Source organism: Vollenhovia emeryi, unplaced genomic scaffold, assembly GCF_000949405.1.
Source record: "Vollenhovia emeryi isolate VEMERY1.0 unplaced genomic scaffold, V.emery_V1.0 DF939178.1, whole genome shotgun sequence".
Taxonomy (NCBI): Eukaryota; Metazoa; Arthropoda; class Insecta; order Hymenoptera; family Formicidae; genus Vollenhovia; species Vollenhovia emeryi.
The window spans coordinates 451,479-473,437 of NW_011967188.1; the positions used below are offsets into that span (position 1 = coordinate 451,479).

A 21,959-nucleotide genomic window follows, 5' to 3' on the forward strand; every position below is an offset into this window, starting at 1 on the left:
AGAATCAGACACTGGCTGGCGTCACGCGACTATCACGCAAGCGCCGTTCGTGGAAGCACGCTTTCTCTAGAAAGTTTAATCCTTTCGCGGAGCCACAACTGTCTCAGGGCTATTGACCTCTAATAAAAAAAATTTTAATGTACCAAATTATCATGCAAAGATTTTGCGCTCTTGCCTCAATGACGAAACTTAAAAATGCAGTAATAATTAATCTCTACGATACTTTACAGAAAAAAGGAATCGGGTGAAATCAAGAAATCTAATTTGCGTGAATATATCTCCGAGATGACCCAAAAAGACTTCACTAACTTTCCCTTTTTATAGCAACACACGGGATCTTTCGTTCAATAGCAAATAAAATCTATTATAGTAAATTTTTTCATCAAGTTGGAATCGAGGAATGGACGCAAAAGTAGCATTTATACATGTCCTCTAATAATGTTTATTTCGTATCGTAAATATATGTTATATTGCCGACGCGTTTAAATACATGTGTGTTTGTTAAGTATGTACACATCGTTCTCCTTGTAGTGAAATTGCGTTGCAACGAATTTTCAGGTATCTCTGATGTTTTAACTATATCTCGTTACTTACATAACAATAATTACAAAATTCTTATAACATCCATATAAATATCTTTCTTATGTAGGCACATTCTTACACGTATATACAATTTCCTTTGCAATGCATCCGCGAAATATCATATCGCAACGTATTGTCTCGTTAAGGATACATTCCGAAATTTAAATGCTATTGCGGCGATCCCGTAACTTATATTCGAATAATACAGAGGCGTTAGCAGCAAAGCGTAACGCTGAAACGCAGAAAGCACTTAAATCCCGAAGATGATCCGAGAAATCGTTTAAACGGTCAAGCTACGGCAATTAATCCTAAAATCAAGTTCCAGAAATCTATGTTATTCAGTAAAGATATTGGTCATATCAACATATCAAAGATTGTATCCGACTATTAAACGTTGTTTTAATAATAACAATGACAATATATCATTATCGACATCGCAAAATAGTACCTTGTTAAGAGGCAATTTTAATTTCCGACACATTTAATGTTATCTAAATTCTAGCCTTTAACTGAGAAGTTGATTATACCGTTGAAAAATCCTTACAACTAACAATTAACTTCTGCAAAAAGATACTTATAAAAAATTAAAAGTTCTTACAAATTTCTTGAAAAGTATTTAAGACCAGTTTTTTAACTTAAAAATAAATTTTTTCAAGAGTATACGCATGATAATGATACAAGGCTGCAATATTTCGTTGGTTTGTTAATTGATGAAGGGGATATTAAGTATAATATAACTTAAAGATACTAATGTTATCTTGTATCTCCAGAACCATTAAAATATTTATGAAATACTGCGTATAGAGTTACTTAATTATAATTATTACAATATATAATTACAGTACGGTAAAATACGTAATTACAATATATTAACAATACGAAATTTACATTTTCAATTAAGTAACTCATGTACAACTCATGTATGCCTAAGCTATGTTAAGTATCCACGCTTTTCTCTTACAAAAAATATGATTTTATTGTCCACTCCGAACAAGTCACAGGTAATTTGTGCACGTAAACTTTGATTTGTATATTGGAAGCAAAAATATGTTATCGTGACTTCTCTTTTTATGTTATAGAAAATCTGAATCACGCGCGTTATTTTACATCAACATTTCTGTAAACAAGTAACAACGAAGTTGTTCTAATTTTAACTTGTCTCGTTTATTTAAACGCCTAACGCTTCAAACAAAAATCTTGTCTTCTCAGCAGACATGTAGAATAGACTAAGTAATTTTATAACAATCTTACTGTTAATCATAATACATTATAAACATATCGCCTTCTACATTTTGTGTAAGTAATGTGCCAATACAAAACTTTTCCTGTGAAATTATATCACAGATTGAAGAAGCCCATTTTCGAGATATCGCATTTTGTCCCATGGATACTTAAAAATGCAACAGCGTGCAACTGCTGTGTTTTAATTATATCTGTATGTATATAATCATAATTGTAACTTTATTATATCAAATATATATAAAAATTAGCATTATAATATTATACATACACAGTAAATATTAAAATACACAGTAACGATTTAATGGATCCCGATATAAGATTTCGAATTTAACGGATCAAACAAATAATAATACAGTATATATTCGGTGGTTGCATATGAAACTGTCCATTGTTAAGCGAAAGAAAAGATAGTGATCTGATAGCAAATCGACGAACTGGTTTATTCAAAGTATTGCCCATCGGAACAGACAACCTTCGCCCAACTTTCGGGCAACAATCGGTTTTCACGCAGGAAGAATTCGGGTTCTTTGGAAGCAATTCCCAGTCATCTAGCCATTTTTTTACTTTTTCGTACGAGGTGCAGTGCTTTGCCTTAAGTGCTGACTGCATCGATCGGAACAAATGGAAATCAGAGGGAGCGATGTCTGGGGAATACGGCGGGTGGGGTAGAATTTCCCAGTTCATTCCTAAGTACTTTTTGACTAGTTGAGCAACATGTAGCCTGGCGTTGTCGTGCTGCAAAATCAACTTGTCATGATTGTTCCATTCCGGCCTCTTCTCGTACAGAGCTCGCTTCAAACGGATCAGTTGCAGTCAATAACGATCACCAGTGATGGTTTCCGACGGTTTTAGCAGTTCATAATACACGACACCCCTTTGATCCCACCAGATACAGAGCATAACCTTATTGGCGTGGATGTTTCTTTTTGGCGTCGACGGAGACCTGGTTCCCCAGGACGTACCCGTACTGTTTTTCGCTTCGGATTGTCGAAATAGATCAATTTTTCATTTCCTGTCACGATTTGATGGAAAAAAACCCTTTCGTTGTTGTTGTTCAAGCAGCAGTTCACAAGTGGTTCTCCGTCGTTCAATGTCCCGTACCTTCAATAGGTGGGGGTACCCAATTTCTTTGCTTCTGCACTCGTCCCAGCGTCTGTAGTCGTCTGCAAACTGTTGATTTGTCCACATTTAAGTCTTCGTCCAAATTCGCCAGCATTAAACTCGAGTCTTCGTCCAACAACGCATCCAATTCCATGTCCTCAAATTTTTTGAGTGGTTTGTCAGCTTCAATTCGAAGAAATAGTGTATCTAATACCATTTATTGCCAACGGGCGGTTTCATATGCAACCATCCAATATATTAAATGTCGTATCATGCATTGTCATATCACACTTGTTTTGGATAGCGTGGGGTAAACTCGCTTTGTGTCGATCTCATTGTCAGTCTACTTTAAGATATCGCGCTATTAGGTTTAGGATACAGAGTTTCTGTGATCTCTGAATCGCGACTATAGTAAATTAAATAATTCGATTTGATAGACTTTCAGTGTTAAACGCTCCTTTCTCCTTTAGTTCATTAACTTGAGGCTTTACCGTATATATAAATATTATAATGTCAATATTCCCTGATTATAACTTCATAGATGGTTTACTTTAACGAGCAGTGCTATTCAAGCTCTTACTTGAAATTGTAACTCAACAAGGTGTGCCAAGTTGCCATATCTTGGGAAAGTTTTGTATAATGTTCATCCACTATGTAATAAATAAAGAATTGTTGGACACGAAGTCAACATTATAAACAAGTAGATTCTGCGCCATAATATACAATACATATCTACGTTCTAAACATAAAAATATGTACATATATCTAGATGTAGATATATATGTACAGTTATCATTACATTGTAATACATACATTAATAATCATTCAAATTTATGCGCGTTTCATGATTGTATCATTATGCTCTTGTGCAAATAGTCGAAAGGGGAAATGCGAAAATAAAAATTATCTCGACCACTCACGTTTGGAGTGACCGCCTTCGTTGTGCGGAAACGTTTGAGGCATCTAGCATTACGTGTATATCACTCTTTTAGGTCACGATTTACATTGCACTGACGGTATTCGTCACCCCGCGTGACTTTCCGGCTCGGTCTTATAATCTTGCATGGTAAGGATATAAGGCACGACGCTAGCCACGCTTACTCGCCCGATGAGTCCCGAGAAAAAGAGATCCTCCAGAACTCTAGGATTAATCGAACGGAGAGGTGCTAACCTCAGTAGAAGACGAGGTAATCTATCAGAGCCCACACGCTGATGTAGCTCCGTCCACGCCGCTTCCTGCAAGACCTCAACCTTCTTACGCCAAATTCCTGCCAGAATATTATCTGGAAAATATAATAAATGCGCCTCACTACGCGGTCCATAATAAACAGATAAAGAACTTTACAGTTTGCTATTTACATTCACTTACCAGCACTAAAAAGCGTTAAAGCTTTAAGATATGCATACTCGACGGAATCCACTTGCAGTTTGTGTAGCGAACTCACGCAATCCTGTAGTCTACATATATGCTCCGTAACGCATTTTACTTTGCCCGCGGTGACTTTCTCTTGTGCGATATTAGCTTGCAAGTGATTGATTATCGACGTCAAAATACCAGGAAGTGACAGAGTGTATGCACATTGTGCCAGACCTAATGTAAACAACTGTCCCCAGGAACTTCGAACTAAAGTAGTTTGAACTTCAGATCTAAAACGTAAAACATTTACCTTATTATTAGACACCACGACTTTACCATTAATATCGTCCAAAGATAAATGTACTATTTATAGAAAGTATCACACTTACGGCAAAGCTTGAAATGCCGGAATACCTCGCGCCCAATGCACAGATAAAAATAGTAATCTGGCTGCACTTTCGCATATGTAGTGAATAGATAAATACACGGGTGCTGGGCTAGGCGCTCTCAATTCGAACAACGTATTTCGCTCGGAGATTAATTGGCCGGTCCATTCTTCCTCCGGCTCGCTCGAACCATTAACATTCTGCAAGCGAACGTCGCGATAGATTAAAGGCCTATCCACACGTAGAGATGACACTTGAGATAATAATCGCGACTTACGTCACCAATGATTTTAGCCATGCTATCGGCTAACGCATGAGAAAGTAGTAAACGCTCGCGAGCTAAGGTCAGAGCGTCGCTGAGAGCGTCACTGTCGCTGCTTTGGTCTTCCATGCTGGGGCTTTCGGGTTGCTCCCAAGCCGGCGGTGCCTCGGGCGCGGGTTGCTGTGGTTCAGGTTTTACCCTGGGACTACGGCTGCCAACTTTTGTCGCGGCCGAGTCACCCAACACCGGTTTTCTCTCATGTTGCACAGCTGCAATAACGTTAAAATTACTCACATGTTTATCATGTTCTACAATGTATTTCGGACAAGCTTATTGTAACACGAGATAGAGACAACGCGTGGCTCCATATAGGAACGATTGATTCGTAGCTGGTAGGATTCAGTCCCGACCCTCACTCCATGTATAAGATTCGATTTATAAGACATTAATTAAAGAAGTCGGTGCGTCACTTTGTAAGAATGTACATACTTATACATGTAAATTTTTCGTACACCAACTTCAAAGTAATACAAATTTGGCAATTAAAGGAATTAGATTTCTTTATTATAATATTTAATTTTAAAATATATATGAATAGACATTTATGATTCGGGAAAGTTGTTTTTGTTTATATTTGTACCGTATCTTTTGAACGAAATATTAAAATTTTTAATTTTCCGTAAACACCCGTGTGTAAGATCCTAACTTTAAAATTAAAAACTAAGTGGTCAAAACTCACAATCAGTCAACACATTATTCTGCCAATAATGTTTAGCAAAAATTACACGTGATTCTTACTCTTTTGTTACAAGTTAGCAACCTTAAAAAAAATTTTTTTAAAAAGAATGGTACTGCATTCTGATAGAAACCAGAAAAGGATATATATTCAGTAAAGAGGAGAAGTACAAAAATAAATGAGTTTCACTTACAATCGCTTCTCATGCCCATCGCCAAGCACTTCTGAAGTCTACAATACTGACAGCGATTTCTGTGGTGTTTGGTAACTTCGCAACTCTTGCTTCCTCGACATTGGTAGCCCAGCTGCTTGCGGATGCTGCGCTTGAAAAAACCCTTGCAGCCCTCGCAGCTGATCGCCCCGTAATGCCTACCACTAGCTCTATCCCCACAAACTACGCAGAGCTCCAAGGATAGCCCTAAGCCTAACGAGCCGCGCACGTCCCTCGCCAACTTCACCTACAAAAGAATATCAAAATGTCATGTCGGGCTAATAAAGATGAACTCTAAAGTGAAATCGGCGCGGACGGATATTCACCTCAACGTCGACATTACTTAAATGCTCCATGCCGGAGTGCAAGTGAATCATTCCAGGATGATGGCCGAGATTGCGAAAGTCCCTTCCCATCTTGTGGTCCATCTTGTCGTCGTGTATGTCGACGTGATTATTTTGATCCCTATCTACGTCTCTCTGCAAAGACAAATTTAACGTTTAACCAGGTAAATCGATATTACGCAAAAAGTGGTCGGCGCTAAATCAATATACCTACCATGGCTGGGTGATGCCCTATATTGTGGAAATTCCTCCCTAACTTCTCGGGCTTGTCGTCGTGCAGGTTCTCGGCGTGATCAGCCGGGTCTATATCCATATCTCTCTGCAACAAGGCAACGATATCAAGACTGACGTTTTATCAGATGAAGAGTCGTTTCCGCTATTGATTCATTAGTCGACCAAGACGATAACGAAGGAACTAGTAGCTAGCGTTTATCAGCAAATTAACGTTGGAAATAATTGGGGAATATCAATACTGTTTCTTATTTCTCTAGGGTGATCACTTTTCCACAAGCGCTTTTCGGCGCAATCATCGCGAAGGTAATTAACAGGCGATATTTCCATGATAATCACTGACAAACGCCATTTATCGTTTAGGGAGAAGGGAGGGGGGACTTTATGACAAGCAATGAACCTCTGCATCGGCATCCGGCGTACGGTCGCGGTGGTGGGAGAGGCTGCGAAAAGCCATTCCAATTTTGCCCAAGTCCGGCTCCTTCTCGCTCAGATTATCGTGATTATCGCGCTGCTCCCTATGGTCCCTGTCCATTTCTTTCTGCAAAACGGATCGGTGCCTCCGTTAGATGAACAGCGTGCCGTAGAACGCGTTTCCCAGGTGCGAGATATTTCCGCGCTGATCGCACAATAATAACGCGGCGCGTTACCGTTCCGAGCCGAACGAACCGTCGGGGCTCTCCTTTTTCGAAGCGTGTTAAACCGGCATTTAATGTATCTCCCGGCCGGATATCGCGCGTCTCGAGCCGAGTTCGAGCGCGATTCGTACGCTCGCATCGTAACGCCTTGCAGTCGCGTCGAATCGCAGCTCGAGAGAGTCCAGCGACCGCGAGCGGAAGCCGGCGAGCTCTTACGCCCATTTTCACCAACGTCGTTCGACTTTGATCTCATTGTCAGTTTGATTCATCCTTTGTCTCCTAAGTAGGCTGTTAGAAAGAGATTTAAACTAAGATCAAAGTTAAACGGGTGAAAACCCAGGGTTGGACACGCGAATTTCAGACGTCGTTCTCTCGCCGCGATACGATCAACGTGTTCTACGAAAAACGTGCCATCTCAATTTCATCCCGCCACTGGAGTCGCGCGACAGCGATTTACGGCGCGACGGTGTCACGCGCGACTCGCGGGAAAGTGCCCCGGCAATCGGCAGCGACCAACCCCCCCAGCTCTCCTCGCGGTTGCATCCCGTCGCGAGAGACGGTCGCGCGATCCGCGAGGCGCTCTCGGCCCGCGAAGAGCGCAGGGGCACGGGATAAAAATGTAAACTGGAGCATTTGTCGGCCCGTCCCCACCTGCGTCGGGGAGAGAAACCTCCGCGCCCCCGGCCCCGCCGCCCGCTCGCTCTCCTGCCGACCCCCCTCACGGCGACCGTTTTGAGAGGTGAAAGAGATGGTCCCCCGTGTTCCTCGGTTCGTAGGTTGCTACGCGGTTAGGTAGGTAGAGATGCATGCCGATGCCCGGCTACGTCGCGCTACGCTGCACCGCCGCGCCGGCCAGCCTCTGTCGTGCAGAGGCGAACGGTCCATTTTCACACGTCCGCGCGCGATCCCCCGATTTCTATGCGCGATTTAGACGCGGTTTTGCTCCGGACGGAGGTCGCAGGGCGACTCGCGCCGAAGACGAATTTAGCCGCTCATAAGCCCGTATCATGGGTTGAGATTGAGATTAGGTCGAAATTTGACCAATCGGAGTAAAATTGGATAGAGTTGAGATTAGTAAGCTTTACTCCGATTGGTCAAGTTTCAGTCTAATCTCAATATCAATCAGTAGTCTGATATATATATATATATATAAATATATATATAGGGCTATATATATATATATATATATATATATATATAGGGCTGATATTACATTCGTCGTGCGACAAATTTTTCAGCGTGTCGACTGGCTGCAGGATAGAAAATTTCTTGATACTAGGTGACTCTTATATCCTGCAACCGAGCCAACGCGCTTGAAAATTTTGCCGTACAACAAATGTAATACCAGCCTTATGCCCGTTTTCACCAACGTCGTTTAACTTTGATCTCAATTCATTCCTTTGTCTCTTTCTAAACGTTCCCTCAGGTCCGGTTTCACCAACGTTTAACTTTACGGGGTCATTCCACTTTAACGGCCCAAAAACTAGGCTTATCTTTAACAATTTTTTTCACAGTAAATATACCGTACAATAAAATAAATCTTTTTGCGATTTATTAGGGCCATCAAGCTATAACTCTTAAATAACACAAAAAAATTTATTTCATTGTATGGTGTATTTACTGTGAAAAAAATGTTACAGATAAGCATAGTCTTCTGGCCGTTAAAGTGGAATGACCCCTTAAGCTTAGCTTAATTCGTTCTTTGTCTCTTTCCAACTGTTACTTTAGAAAGAGACAAACACGAATTAAACTAAGATTAAAGTTAAGCTGCGTTTTGTGAAACCGGGCCTTCGAAAGGAACAAAAGATGTTTTTAAACTAAGATTAAACTGTCCTTTGCGCGCTTGAGCCGCGTAATCCTCTCGAGCCCGATCTCTCGTGCGTCCACACGTTATACGCGTGCGAGTAAATTGATCTAATTAAATCGACAGTTGCGCGAGTAACTTTGGACACGCGTTTGTAACGACGCGTCTCGACGTGCGTTTATAATTGTAAATACATTTGTCGTCGAGAGATTGAACGTCACGTGAAGCGGCAATGTTTAATTATGTATGCTATATCGCCACTTACACTCGTCCCTCTCGATTCACGCGGAGTACCTGTTCCACGTGGTTTATTCTTCTTTTTTTACGCGGTTGAGAATCGCGCGGATGGAGTCTGCCGGTAGAAAATAAAATACGTAAGAGATAAGCCTGTACAATATATGTTATGCTCTTGCTTGTTGTCCCATTTAATTTTAATTTCCGCGTAAATGGAAGGACTTTCGCCCGTTAAGGGCCGGTTGTTCCAACCTCTTGATAAGTTAACTAATAGTTAAATCATACGTATGGCTTTGTTTGTTTCCTTTAAATGAGATGAACTCTCTAAAATGTTTCGAGTAAACTTTTTACTCGAATCATGGCGTCACTGAACCACTTCGCTGTATTCGAGTGAATATTTACTCCAATAGAGTGAATTAATTCACTCTGAGCGAAATAGTGAAGAAATTCTTATTTTTTTAAGGTGAAGTTATAGCATTCTTGGCATTCTAAAATTCACTCCAAGTTAATTATATTAATATATAATTAATATTTAAAAAATGTTTATTAATATTATATATAAATATAACTTTTTTGTTTCGGTTTTCCCGTGACAATCAGCAGAATAAGCGACACTGTCACATAAAGTATATAGATTTTAAAGTATATAGATTATAATATAGATTTTCAGTACCGGCTGTGAATATTAGAATACAGCTTCTGCATGCGATGATGATAGTGAACAAACAACCCGTGTGGCAAATCAAAGTCATCGGTGTCTAGTGATTGTCTAATTATTTGGAGTTTTAACTCATCACTGTCTAGTTTTATTACCTCATAATCAGGTATAAATGTAATTTTTTTTATGCGAGTGGTAATGTTGCAAGCGTTATCTAATTATTAGGCAAGAAAGAAGTGTCGCTGCTATACAAAATTTCTAGATAATGTCTAGAATTTCTAAATACTGTTGTCTCGCAACTAGATAACTAAAATAGTTTGTGGCTGACTAGTAAACATTTTTCATCGTTTACCTGCACTTGTAATTCCAGATTATTGCTATAAATTATGTCATTGTCTGTATATTTTACAGATTATTAAATACTTTTATTTCATTTTATCTCCTTTGTAACCATTGAAAAAAATCCGTGGCACGTATCGGGGTTCGATCCTGGAATCCTTGTGTTGCGAACCATGTACGTTTCTCACTAGACCAAAGTCAATTTGATGTATATATGGTAATACAGAAAGATTAAGTTATTTCGTTCAATGTCATGGTGAACTCCAAATAACTATCCAGTCACTGATTAAAAATTTTAAGTATGATATACATTGAAAAATCAGGCAAGTAGTGCTCCAAATAAGTATCTAGTCACTGGTTAACTAATTAAAAGTATAATATATACTTAAAAATCTGGCAAATGACAATAACAGTACTAGCTAGATATTTAATATAGTCTACACTAGCTAGCTACTAGCATTTGGCTCAGTTTAATGAAGCGGTTTTCCACACGGGATAATCTATTAGCGTACCAAGAGGTTGGAAAAACCGGCCCTAAAAGAAAAGCCGCGTAAATCGAGGGAGCAGTGTGCTTGTCAAAGCCCGATCATAGTCCGTTCTAACCTCAAGATCATCTTAAGTAATGTCGCAAAATGCCAATGTTCTGTAATTGGTTTACAGCGCATAAACCTCAGTTCTCTTATGCCCATTTCTACCAATGCAGATTAACTTTAATCCTGAGTATAACTAATTGTAAGTTTTTATCCGTTTCCAATTCTGAAACTAGAAAAAGGTAAAAAAGTAAGTTAAGCCTAGATCAGAGTTAATCGGCGTCGGTGGAATTAGGCATTAGAAGACAAAGAATAAATTACATGGGTTGTAAGACTATACACTAGATAGTCTTAAGTGTAAGAACGGGCGCTGAATATAGGCCAAAGTGTTCCGCATACGCGCCCTCGTTCGTTTGTGCCTGGCGCATTTCGAAACGCAATTCCCAGGCTGGCTCTCGTCTCATTAGTATCTCGATATCTAATCGCCGGACTTTTCAAAGGCGCGGAACGTCCGATCCCTCGACGGAGAGAGCTCGCTCGCGCCTCGAGAAGCAGCATCACCGTTATCGGGACCTCGCCGGCAATTGTGTTCCCGCACGAACGTCGCCGATTACTCGGCCGTCAGCCGTGAAAATCCCGTCGCTCCTCGCCGAGTCGGAGCATCGATATCGTCGCGCGGCTCCGATAAGGTCCGAGTGCGAGCACGTCGTCGCACGAACGCCCGATATAAGCCGCGGGCGGATTACGCGCCGCGCGGAGGAATCGCGCGGGTACCCCGCGATCGCGAGGTCGCCCGTCCCCCGCCGGAGAGGAGCGCGTTTCAAATCCGCTCCCCTCTCCGCCCACGCTGGACTCCGGAGAGTATCCGGAATGCCCGCGCGCGCGCGGCGACTGGCCGCGAGAAGCGGAAAGCCGCCGTCCGCTGGACGTGGGAACGTCACCTCGACGTGGGCCCCGAGACGCCGCCGCGGGCGCGCGATCCGCTTCTAAATATTGCTCGGCCGTTCTTTCGACACCTTGGCGCGCGTTCGACACTGCGCTACGCGGCGCGGCGCGAGGTCAAATCGACGCGAACGCTCGGGAGGTCCAAGGGTCCTCGAAGGCGGCCGCGCGCATCGAGAGTCACTTTCGATTCCGTCGGAGACTCCGAGAGAGCGAGCCGGACAACTCCGGCAGCGCGGCGCTTGCGCGCAAAGTTGGAGGACGGAATGCACGGTACGCTACCTGTTGTGTGTCAGGTCGCTCGCTCGCTCGCTCGCCCGCCCGCCCGCCCGCCCACCCGCTCTCGCTCGCCCGGTCGTTTGGTCCCTCGGGCCCACCGCTGCGTATATCGGCGTACCTCTCTCCGCTACCCTTTTCGGAAGCGCCGAACGCGAGGCGTCCGGAGAATAATGTAGCTGACCGGACAGACGCACGTACGCACGCACGCACCCACCATACACGCGCACGCATACGCTCACTCGCCTGCTCGCTCGTCGCAGCGCGCGCCGATCGCGACGCGTCCACGCCGGAGCGTCGTCGCGTTCTCGCACGGCCCGTCGGTCGGTTCACGCGAAGAACCGCGCGCCGCCACCGCCACCGCCACCGCCGCCACCGCCACCGCCACCGCCGCTGTGCTTCTCTCGCAGCAACCTTGCGCGCAGGTGAACGCAAGCCGGCCGCCGCGCTCCGTCGGTCGAGCGGTCGGTCGGGCGGACGAGAGAGCTAGCGGACGGGCGAGCGAGCGAGCGCGCGAGATTGGCAGGTCACTCTCTTGTGTACCGGGCCGGGACACGCCGCGCCGGCCAGGTGCATTCTCGGCGTCCCGCTTGCCTGCTTTCCTCTCTACGCCCGAGCGAACGAGCGCGCGCGGCCGAGGCTGCGGAGCGCGCCCGGTAATGTTGTGTTACGTCACGCGGCCAACACGCCCGCGATATGCAACCGCGTGACCCTGCCGCTCCCGAAAAGGAAAGAGGGGAAGGGGAGAGGGGGACCTGACGCCGGTCTCTCTAACGGTAGGAGACGGTAATTTCGCGCTGCGCGCAATTGCACCCGCCGGGCTTGTAAATAAACCCTCCGAAAGGGGCTGCGAAACGCGGCGAGGGGCAACGCCGGGTACTTCGGATAGGTCGGGTGTCTCCCCAAAGTGCGAATATATCGTTCAGTCACGACTGACGTCAAGCGTGACCTCAGTGCGATGGCTGAGAAAGGTTAAAAGGACAGTGTCCAAGTGTGCAATCTAAAAAGTTGGGTGTCTGAGAGAGCAATAAAAGATAATGAAGACGTCGACTGTGGGCGGCTTGCGTAGGGAGGAGAGGGCGGACAGAGAGGAAATTTATATTAAAAAAAAACGTGAAATAACGACATGGTGAAAGAATAAAAATGAGAATCGCAATCGTTATTAGAGTGGGACAAGTCCTCTGAAGCGTATAGACAGTAACTACAAAAATAACAATGGGCTGAGTGCGCGTAAGATGAAACTAAAGGAATATACATGATACAATACAGGGTGTTTCAGGAGGAAAGGTCAATATTCTGGGAGGTGATGGTATCGAACATTTTAAGCAAAAATGTTTGTATGAATATATGTCCATTCCCCACTGTTTCCAAGATAGAGCTACTTGAATGTCTAGGGTATTTACTTCTTTTCTGTACACTCCACCCTTCATCCAACCCCATACACGTCTGCGGGAATTTACTGTTATACGTCTGTTGACTGTTGTGCTGATAACATTGTAGAAATGTTCAAAATGCCTCGCATATTCACAAATGTCGAACGTGCAACACGCCATAGTTCATACAAGAGTTGAAAAATGCATTGTTGCTAAAGGTGGAATTTTTGAAGATTTATTAGGTGTACAAATGAATAATCCAAATTTTTCAGCTATATTCAGGATTTATTTTAAAAGAAAGCAAAACAAATTTGTCAATCAAAGTATTCGCCGTTGCTTTCTATAACTTTAAGCCAGGTGATTGATGAATTCCATGTCGGAAAAATGTTGTGTCTTTGAACACGATAAAGTCGTCGAGCCATTTTCGGATCTCATCCACTGATTTCAAGTGCGTATCGGACAAGGCACATAATTACGAGAGAGCTCATTGGCTCTTGTATAATAAAAAAAAATGTGAATATAGAAATGAGAGAGAGGGAGAAAGAGAGAATCGTTAGAATCGTTATTTGTCGAACGCTCTGGGACTTATTGATAGTCCCCTAAAGCGTAATGACAATGTAACGGATTGTAACAATTTATCTAAACTGGTATACAAGAATAGAAATAAATTAGCATAAAACAGTATGGCGAAAAGAAACAAAATTAAAATGAATGTACGTAAGATTAACAAAAAAACAAACAAAAATTACAAATAATGTATAGTTTGAGGAAGATCAGTGATAAAATCAAAATAAAAATAGCAACACGTGATACGACAATAAAGTATTATATATGGCATAGAAAGACGGACATTGAAGCGGCAGGTCGCAAAGAGAGGAAGAGAAAGAGAGAGACCGCAGTGGCGAGGGGAAAAAAAGAGACGAGATGGCAAATCCAAGAACCGGGAGTAAAAAGAACCGAAGAAAAAGGCCACGTTTCTAGGCGCGGAATGAATGCGGCCGTGAGGTCGAGACAGCGCGTTTTCGGGGCCGCGGCTTTTCTACGCGCGAGAGCGAGAGAACGGCGGATACCTCGGGGCTCCGGCTCCTCCCTCTCCCCCCGGCCCCCTTCACGCTCGCTCCGGTGAACGTCGCGGGTTATGTCATGTAACACGCGCGTCCGCGCGCGATGACTTATCGGCCGACGGCGTCGAGGTCGCCGCGAATAGGTCGGACACGGCCGCGCGCGCGGCCGCTCGATAGCGTTGCGGATTTTTACGCGCGGCGCTGTTTCATCTTTCCTCTTTTGTTCGCGCGAGCCGAACGCGAGATCCCGACGACGCGTGAAACCCCGACGGCCGCGCGACCCGAAGTCGCAACGCGTCCTATACGTCGATCCTTTCACCTGGAATTTTGCAAACGGAGACGCATCCTCGTCGCCGCGGACCTTCGTTCCTCTGCGCTTCTGTTTTCCTTTCCCCCTTCGTCTTTGCACACGCGCGAGCAATCGGTTACCTTGCGCGCCCGATGATCTCAGGCTTCGCCTTCGCGTATCCTTCGACAAAGTCCCGCTCGCACGCGCTCGTCCGCGTCGTCTCGTCAACGGACGGACCGCGTTTCAATCGCGGTCGGATTCGATCTGCGGCTCGCGCGATCTCCTCGCGAAGATTCCACGCTCGTTCGTCTCGGTCATCGGGCGTTAATCGACTCCGTCCCAGCCGTAATCCCCCGTGACAAGTCGAACAATTAAATAAGCCCGGAGCACCGGCGGTATTTTTCCACGCGGACGGAACGACCGTCGTAGCGCGCGAGAAATTTAATTCCGCGGGCGCTCTCGGATTATCACCTGACACGCTTTTATCTCTAAGGACGGCTTACATCAGCTCCAATTAACTTAATCGCCCGCCATCGAGCTCCGATTAATTAGGCGGCGATTGACTTATCAAGTAATATCCATACTGCGACGTTAACATGCACGGTATCGCTAATCTCTTCGCGCACGGAAGAGAAGATCGGGTATTCGGGACGACGAATTGTTGGAAACTATTTGCCGCGAGAGATTTCCTGCCGGTCGAATTAGTCACCGGAACATACGAGTCCCGCTTGCTAAATTTAAGAAGACTAAAGGCTTGTGTCCACGCTAGAACTTGGTCCAAATTCCAGTCCCGAGAAATTTATGAAATAGCTGCAAGTTGATTGGCTACACATTTCTCGAAACTAGAACTTGGACCAATTTAAGTTCCAGCATCGTGGACACAGGCCTTTAGAAGACAAAGACCGAGCTAAACTAAGGGAACATGGAATGATTACCCGACTAGCGTCACCGAGTTGCTGTTTAACCTTTGGAGGGCCGGACTGGCCACTGTAGGGCATAAAGTTTCTGTTTGCAAAATTACAAATTTCAATGGAAAAATGCCGGCCCTCTACAGGTTAATAAGACGTTATATCGACAAAAAGGATATGAATTCGGTTATGAAAGGGTTAAATCGGCCGATGAGGTAAATTGGAGCCAAGTCGCCGCGAAGGTAACGTCATTTCTCAACGTTCGCTCGTCTCGAAACGCGAATTCTGCCGGTCCTCTCGGAGAGATCTCGGGGCTTCCTTCGAAGGTGGTTCTCGGAACCACCGACACACGCGCGAACGGACGAGCAGTCTCGCGTCCGTGAGTAATTACGTCTGTACAACGGTACGGTCCGCGCCGCGCCGCGCCGCGCGGCAGGTAAAGGTCGCCCGTGGGTCCGAAGGTCACCGCCTCTCTATCTGCCTGCGTGCCGCAGAATCGGCACGGATCCTGTCCTCGCCGCGCCCGACGCGACGGCGGCATCGGGTCGCGATTATTCTCTCCGACGAGCCCGCGGGCACGTTGCGTGACATACGCGCTTGGATGCGCACGTCCCGAAATAAAATGTCGCGCGCGCGCGCGAGCGAGCGCCGCAACACGTGTGCGCGGCCGAAAAAACGCGGCGCGGCTTTGTTCTGCTTTGCACCGCGCCGCGTCAGCGGCTCGGCACCCACGGAATTGTTATTGCCCAACTCTTGAATATGTATTTTCGAATGCGAACACACGTATATATATAATAAATATATGTACACGTTCGCGCGAGGTAATATCTCCCGCTGGCGCTTGAATATGCATGAACGGTCGAGTTGAAATGTCAGTGGTCGCATAAGAAAATGGATGATGCTCGCCCGTAGCTGCTGGGAGGAACCTTCGGCCGGGTCCTGCCCGAAGAGGATCGCCGAGGAAGGAGGAGGCTGCGAGGAGACACGACCAAGTCACGTGGCTCGAGGCTTCTTCGCGACGAAGAGGACGGAACGTTCCGTGCGCGCGAGAGCGTTACGTCACGGTGAGGAACGCCTTCGGGCATCTCGCGAGGATCCGTCGTCCCGGGGGAGACGAGACTCCCCGTTTCGCAGCCGATTCGACTAGAAGCGCGATTTTGCGTCCTCGCCAGACCGAGCCACCTCGCACGAAAACGCATGCGAAACGCGGATCCTCCGTACCTGGATTCTGGCGCGCTAAATCCGCGTCGCCGACCCGAAATTCCTCGCGCTAGATCCGGCCAACTCGAGAGACCGAGACGGAAACGAGGAAACGTCGTCGACGACAACGCGCGGGTATCGCGGACGGACACGCGCGCGCGCGCGCACGCCTCTGCCCGCTGCCGTCGAGAGGAAGTCCCTGACGCGACAGGGCGTGCACGCGAGCGCGAATTGCGCTCCTACGAGTCGAGGGCGGATCTCGAGAGTGAGATAGAGAAAGAGATAAGGAGAGAAAGAGAAAGAGAGAAAGATAGCGATAGAGAGAGAAAGAGGAGAGGGACCGCGACTCACCTGCGCGGCTAGCAGCGGCGACGACTGATCCTTGCCGACGCGTGATCGGGACCAGCGGGCTGGCTACCAGGCTTCGTCCGAGCGGGTTAGAGTTCATAACCTCTTCTAACCTTTACCTTTTCGCCATCCCTGTCGCCCCCTCCCCCTAGCCTACCGCCGCCCCCACCTTCCTTCGCGAACGCCCCGACATCTCGCGTGTGTCGCTCGCTGCGTCATCGAGCGCGCGACGCGCCATCGCGAGAGGGATCGACTCTCGCCGAGAGAACCACTCGGGAGCGGCGGCGGGAATTTCGATTGGTAGACTCGTAGACATAGTAAATATAGACTGATTGTGAGCGTCCCAATAATATTTACTATAAAATTTCAAATTTCAATCGACCTCAGTTGGGCACATTTATTGAACACGCTTTCACAACGTTTCGACCTTTGGTTTAAGTCCTTATCAAGTGAGATCTTACGGAGTTTGTCAAATGAAATTACAGCCACAATTTGGCGAACGGTGTTCAGAAATAACAGCCATTTCAGTGAAATTGTCAACTGTTAACTAAAAGTTCATCGATTCTGTCTCTTCTTAGATAATAATATTAAAAAAAAGATAGAGAATCGACTAACCTGTGGTTAACAGTCAATGAAAAAATAAGAAAACTGGGCCTGAACCTCAGTAGAGTCTACAAAACCTCCGGGAAACGGTCTGAAAATGCCTCCTCAAACAGCTCGAGAAAAATAACGAGGGCCTTAAATATGAAAAAAATTCATTTATTGTAAACACGTCGCACAGTGTTGTGGGGGGTACATACAATTTTCCGCACAATTCATCACGAGAGCTTTACCACTAAATGTGATGCGACTACTGCTAGTATCACTACCGTCCTTAATTTAATCGTAGGTGTGTTCGTGTTTAATCGCACTTTTGCCCTACACCTCGTCCCCTGTCTCTTTTTCTCTCTCCAAAGCTCGGATATATACCTATTTTCGTTTTAAGCGCGGGAAGCGTAAGAAAGTGCGACTAAAACGACTCGACTTGAGATCCCCCGAATCTCATCTAGCGAATATCCTGCTTGTACAATGATTGTATGTTGCACGATACATTCATACATGCGTACATACGTAAAGTTGCGATACATACCAATACATGAACCTATGGAATAAAATCAACCTGCTTTGAAAGCGCTGCGATAACGTATCATATCGATACAATGCCTTACAAAATTGGACTATTATTAGAAATGTATTCTTACAATTGCTTAAAATTGCACCTGATTACACAGTACAATGTAAGTTAAAGTATATTAGTATGTATTTACATAAAACGTGTGGCTATTACATTAAATATATGTATCAGAGAAATATGGATTGGCATCCGTTATAAAGTAGAATCAAAAAAAGCTCAGAGAGACTATATATCAATATACCAATGTATAAACGCGTAACTATGTTTTATGCGATATTTAAAAAGTTTAAGAAACCTCTGCGTCTTTCTGATTTTCTTGCTCATCCCTTAACAATAAACGTTTGCGTTCTCCTTTTTGGTGGCTTATTGCAAGTTTCCTACAGAGAGAAGACATCTTGTGTCGGATTATCTTAAAACGTGGCCCTGAAGAGTTTTGCTGATTAAAGTCGTACAGTACTTAACTAGTTCTTGTTATGTATCGTTGAATTTGATAGAGATCAATTTTACATCTTGTGTAAAACTTAATATAATTTCACAAGAATTTAACGCATATCACCGTGCATCGCGCATTGCAGATTGTTATGTACATGAACACTTTTTGTCAATGTCTTAGCATTGTGTGGTAAAAATAATACTTAACAGAGATATTAGGACAACAAGATATTTTTACGCATATGAAAAATATTTTGTTATCGTAATATAAAATAGTTTCGGGAGTGCTACATCCATTGTTTTATATAAAAGTGCGATTAATCAGAGATACCAACGGAATCTGTCAAGACGAAAATTCTACGGATCTAGCAAATTCATTCGAATTTCAATCGTATTTGTATAACGGTAACAAACTGTATGCTTAAAAGCTATAATATAATATAATATAATATACTATATTATTATAATATGATAATAATAATGGTACAGATCAAGAGACATGGTAGTGTCTCCTGCAAAGTAAAGATTTTACATGAATTGCAAACAAACTAAGAGACTGGCCTACTGCGCAAAATATCTGAGAGTAACTAGGAATCATTTGAACAAATCACCACATCTGAAACTTATTAAGATAACGAATTTCCTTTCCTAAGTAAAAATATGGACTCGAAAGAGAGATATAATTCTCCCACAATTTTCTGACCTATCAGGAGAAGAACATCACGTTACCACCTTTACGATAGATTACATTATCTTATTATCATTTTATATAGCCTATCACCGCTAAAATTAATAGTAAAATTCATCGTCACTAAACTAAGTAGTTATACTAACTTATATCGAATTGTAATTTGTCCGTATGTCAATGGGATAGAAAGCACCGTAATGATTTTATACACAGGTCGTTCCGAAAAACAAATCATACGATCGTTTCTGTTAATTATTTCAGCAGGTACGGTAAGTTGATCACAAAGATTCTGCACATTTCAATTAAAGGCAGACAGAGTTGCTAGCAGATCTAGAATCCCCACAAAATTCCACGTAAACATCTATCAAAGTATCGTTAAGTGCCGAGGAGGTATTTCGTTCTTACCTGTAAATTTTACACGAATCGTCACACAAGTCTTAGACTTAGCTAGAATCGTAACGAGAGTCGTTCTCTACTCACTTGGTTTAAAGTTATCTCGCTCCGGTTAATGATCGCCAAATACGTCCTGACTAGCAAATACAACGTACAGGAACCCGTCCGGGTCCTTCTCGTTTTGATAGAGCTCAGCCATGGTCAGACTTCCGCTCACCATACTTTTCTGATTCACCAGTAGAAAAATGGCCTGCGTCGGATTCAGCTGCAGCCGACGTCTGTTTGCAACGCGAGGTACATTAATTGCATTGCACTTATTATACATTCTACCTAAAATTCCGGGGGGATTTTATGTACCTGATTATCTTGCAAAATTCCGCCACAGTCAGAAAGTCGGGCACCAGAAATTTACTCTTGTCCAAAAGTGGCAGCTGATTCTCCAGTTTGTAACGCTCCACGATAATCGGGATTTTATTCGGGTGTAGCTTTCTGATTTCCTCCGCACTAACTGATCGCTGTTCTGGATTAACAGAGAAGAAAGATGTCATTTGCGCATTTAATTGCGTATCTTATCGGCGCACAATCGATACATTTCTTAATCTATTCGACCGGAATAATGAGCGACACTTGTCCGTGACTTGATACGAAATGCGCATCGACTTTTTGATTTATGGATAAACTTGCACATGTATAAACGAGCATGTTACGCTCCTTGTGTAACGATACACACTTCTTAATATTGTAGAAAATTAAATGATGCATCCACAACGAGACAAATCCCGATTGCACTAAAAAAATATATATATATCATCAATGTTTCATGATTTACGATAACGAGCTATGACAAAAAAAATTCACTTGAACATGTTTATCAGTCGGAGGCCTGTTTGACTATATAGGGGTTCGATCATGAATCTTTTTCTCCAGCGTGAATTCGTGAAATAATTTCATTGACGAGTTTAATATTTGTCAATGAAATTTTTCACTCTTTACAAGTTCAATCAATCTCGATCCAACTCTCCTTGTAGAAGCTTCCCTGTTTCCATTTCTAGAAATTCCAAAAGAGCTTAAGCCGAGATTAAAGTTAATCCACACTAGAAAAGACTTCACCAACGGGTATAAAAATGTCGTATTACAATCGATTGCTCAGGGTCGCCGAGGATGTTGTCGTTTAACAAAAAAGGAGCCGCTCAGAGCCATATCTCATCTGCCACGTTGTATCACAGCGGGAAATTACAAGTCAATAGAATACAATTAAAAATAATGCCCGAGATAATAAGAAGATACGCGACGGATCGACACACGCTCTTTTGTCCCTTCGTCAAATCGAGTGGATTGCGCGACCGAGAAAAATTCCACGAAACGTGGTGGCTGCTGCCCAACGCCGTAGCGGCGGTCGCCCTTTTTTCTAAGGTTATCCTGCCGGATCGGAGCAGCAGCGGCTTCTCGCCCTTTGTCTTCAGCACGCGCTTTGTCTCCGCGCTATCTTAGCCGCGCGCGCTCGTCGAGATACTCGCTCGGGCGCGAGTGAACGCGGCCGCTGCTGCTCCTCGGCGATCGGTCCTCCCGATCGGTCCGGTCGCCGCGCGACAGCTCGCGGATGAAAGGACGTGGCCCGCGGCGGGAAATAAGGAGGATTCGAGGCCGCGGGCCGCGAGTCGAGGACGCGATCCCTCGAGCGGTCCAGACTCCCCTCCGGGGTCACGCTCTCCCTTTTCGCCCTGTCCTTACTACCCTGTCGTACCCCCCCTAGGTAGGATGTCAGCGCGGAAGCGACGAACGCAGCGACTCACCGAACGTACGTTTCTCCTTGTACGATCTCCTGGGCGTCAAATTCATGTTCGTCGTGATGGTGCTACGCGCTATCACCTACTGCGACGTTCGCGGCCGCGCTATCAGCTGTGGACTCGGTCGCGGGTCAAAATAACGCTCGCATGCAGCACAAACGACGCCGTACCGAGGCTCCGTCGGGTTGGGTTGGGTCGCATCGGACGTGACGTAACGTGCACGCAACGTGCTCAGCGGCGTATATACGTGGGCTCGGCGTCGAGCGTCCGTTTGACTTGTCGTTAGGGAATTGTTGCATTTGTCGCGCGACAAAGTTTCCGAACCGCGTCGATCGGCTACAAGCTAGAAATTTTCCGTTCGGCAACCGATCTATCTCGACAGCTTTTCTATTCCGCGGTCAGTCAGCGCGCTTGAAAAATTTCTCTCGTA

At 44.7% G+C, this 21,959-nt stretch overlaps 2 protein-coding genes across 7 annotated transcripts; both read right to left on the reverse strand.

Moving 5' to 3' along the window:
• Positions 1 to 422: 422 nt before the first annotated feature.
• On the reverse strand, positions 423 to 17,207 carry LOC105563296 (orphan steroid hormone receptor 2). 5 transcript variants are annotated; one of them, XM_012014768.1, is made up of 9 exons: positions 17,059 to 17,207; positions 6,853 to 6,993; positions 6,436 to 6,540; positions 6,204 to 6,356; positions 5,860 to 6,124; positions 4,946 to 5,199; positions 4,672 to 4,868; positions 4,295 to 4,572; positions 423 to 4,208 (listed from the first exon to the last, which is right to left on the reverse strand). In XM_012014768.1, the coding sequence occupies exons 2-9, from the start codon at positions 6,985 to 6,987 to the stop codon at positions 3,949 to 3,951; spliced, it is 1,647 nt and encodes a 548-aa protein (XP_011870158.1). In that variant the 5' UTR covers positions 6,988 to 6,993; positions 17,059 to 17,207; the 3' UTR covers positions 423 to 3,948. The 5 variants fall into 5 exon arrangements, with proteins under 5 accessions (XP_011870158.1, XP_011870162.1, XP_011870159.1 ...); XM_012014772.1 differs by lacking the exon at positions 17,059 to 17,207 and adding an exon at positions 14,630 to 14,840; XM_012014769.1 differs by lacking the exon at positions 17,059 to 17,207 and adding an exon at positions 12,120 to 12,179.
• A 589-nt stretch (positions 17,208 to 17,796) lies between these two features.
• LOC105563297 (microtubule-associated proteins 1A/1B light chain 3A-like) lies at positions 17,797 to 21,733 on the reverse strand. 2 transcript variants are annotated; one of them, XM_012014774.1, is made up of 4 exons: positions 21,545 to 21,733; positions 20,100 to 20,262; positions 19,830 to 20,020; positions 17,797 to 19,754 (listed from the first exon to the last, which is right to left on the reverse strand). In XM_012014774.1, exons 1-3 carry the CDS (start codon positions 21,579 to 21,581, stop codon positions 19,855 to 19,857), a joined length of 366 nt encoding a protein of 121 aa, XP_011870164.1. In that variant the 5' UTR covers positions 21,582 to 21,733; the 3' UTR covers positions 17,797 to 19,754; positions 19,830 to 19,854. The 2 variants fall into 2 exon arrangements, with proteins under 2 accessions (XP_011870164.1, XP_011870163.1); XM_012014773.1 differs by having other exon boundaries at positions 21,536 to 21,731.
• Positions 21,734 to 21,959: the final 226 nt, after the last annotated feature.

What these genes read in the sequence shown, in the direction of transcription:
- LOC105563297 (XM_012014773.1), bottom strand. Translation starts at nt 21,581, where the DNA reads ATGAATTTGACGCCCAGGAGATCGTACAAGGAGAAACGTACGTTCG. An exon ending in CAAGGAGAAACGTACGTTCG is followed by an intron (nt 20,263 to 21,535) that starts GTGAGTCGCTGC and finishes CTGTTAATCCAG; the next exon opens with AACAGCGATCAGTTAGTGCG. An exon ending in GAATTTTGCAAGATAATCAG is followed by an intron (nt 20,021 to 20,099) that starts GTACATAAAATC and finishes CGTTGCAAACAG; the next exon opens with ACGTCGGCTGCAGCTGAATC.
- LOC105563296 (XM_012014768.1), bottom strand. Translation starts at nt 6,987, where the DNA reads ATGGACAGGGACCATAGGGAGCAGCGCGATAATCACGATAATCTGAGC. An exon ending in GATGGGCATGAGAAGCGATT is followed by an intron (nt 5,200 to 5,859) that starts GTAAGTGAAACT and finishes ACGTTATTGCAG; the next exon opens with CTGTGCAACATGAGAGAAAA. An exon ending in TGGCTAAAATCATTGGTGAC is followed by an intron (nt 4,869 to 4,945) that starts GTAAGTCGCGAT and finishes GTTCGCTTGCAG; the next exon opens with AATGTTAATGGTTCGAGCGA.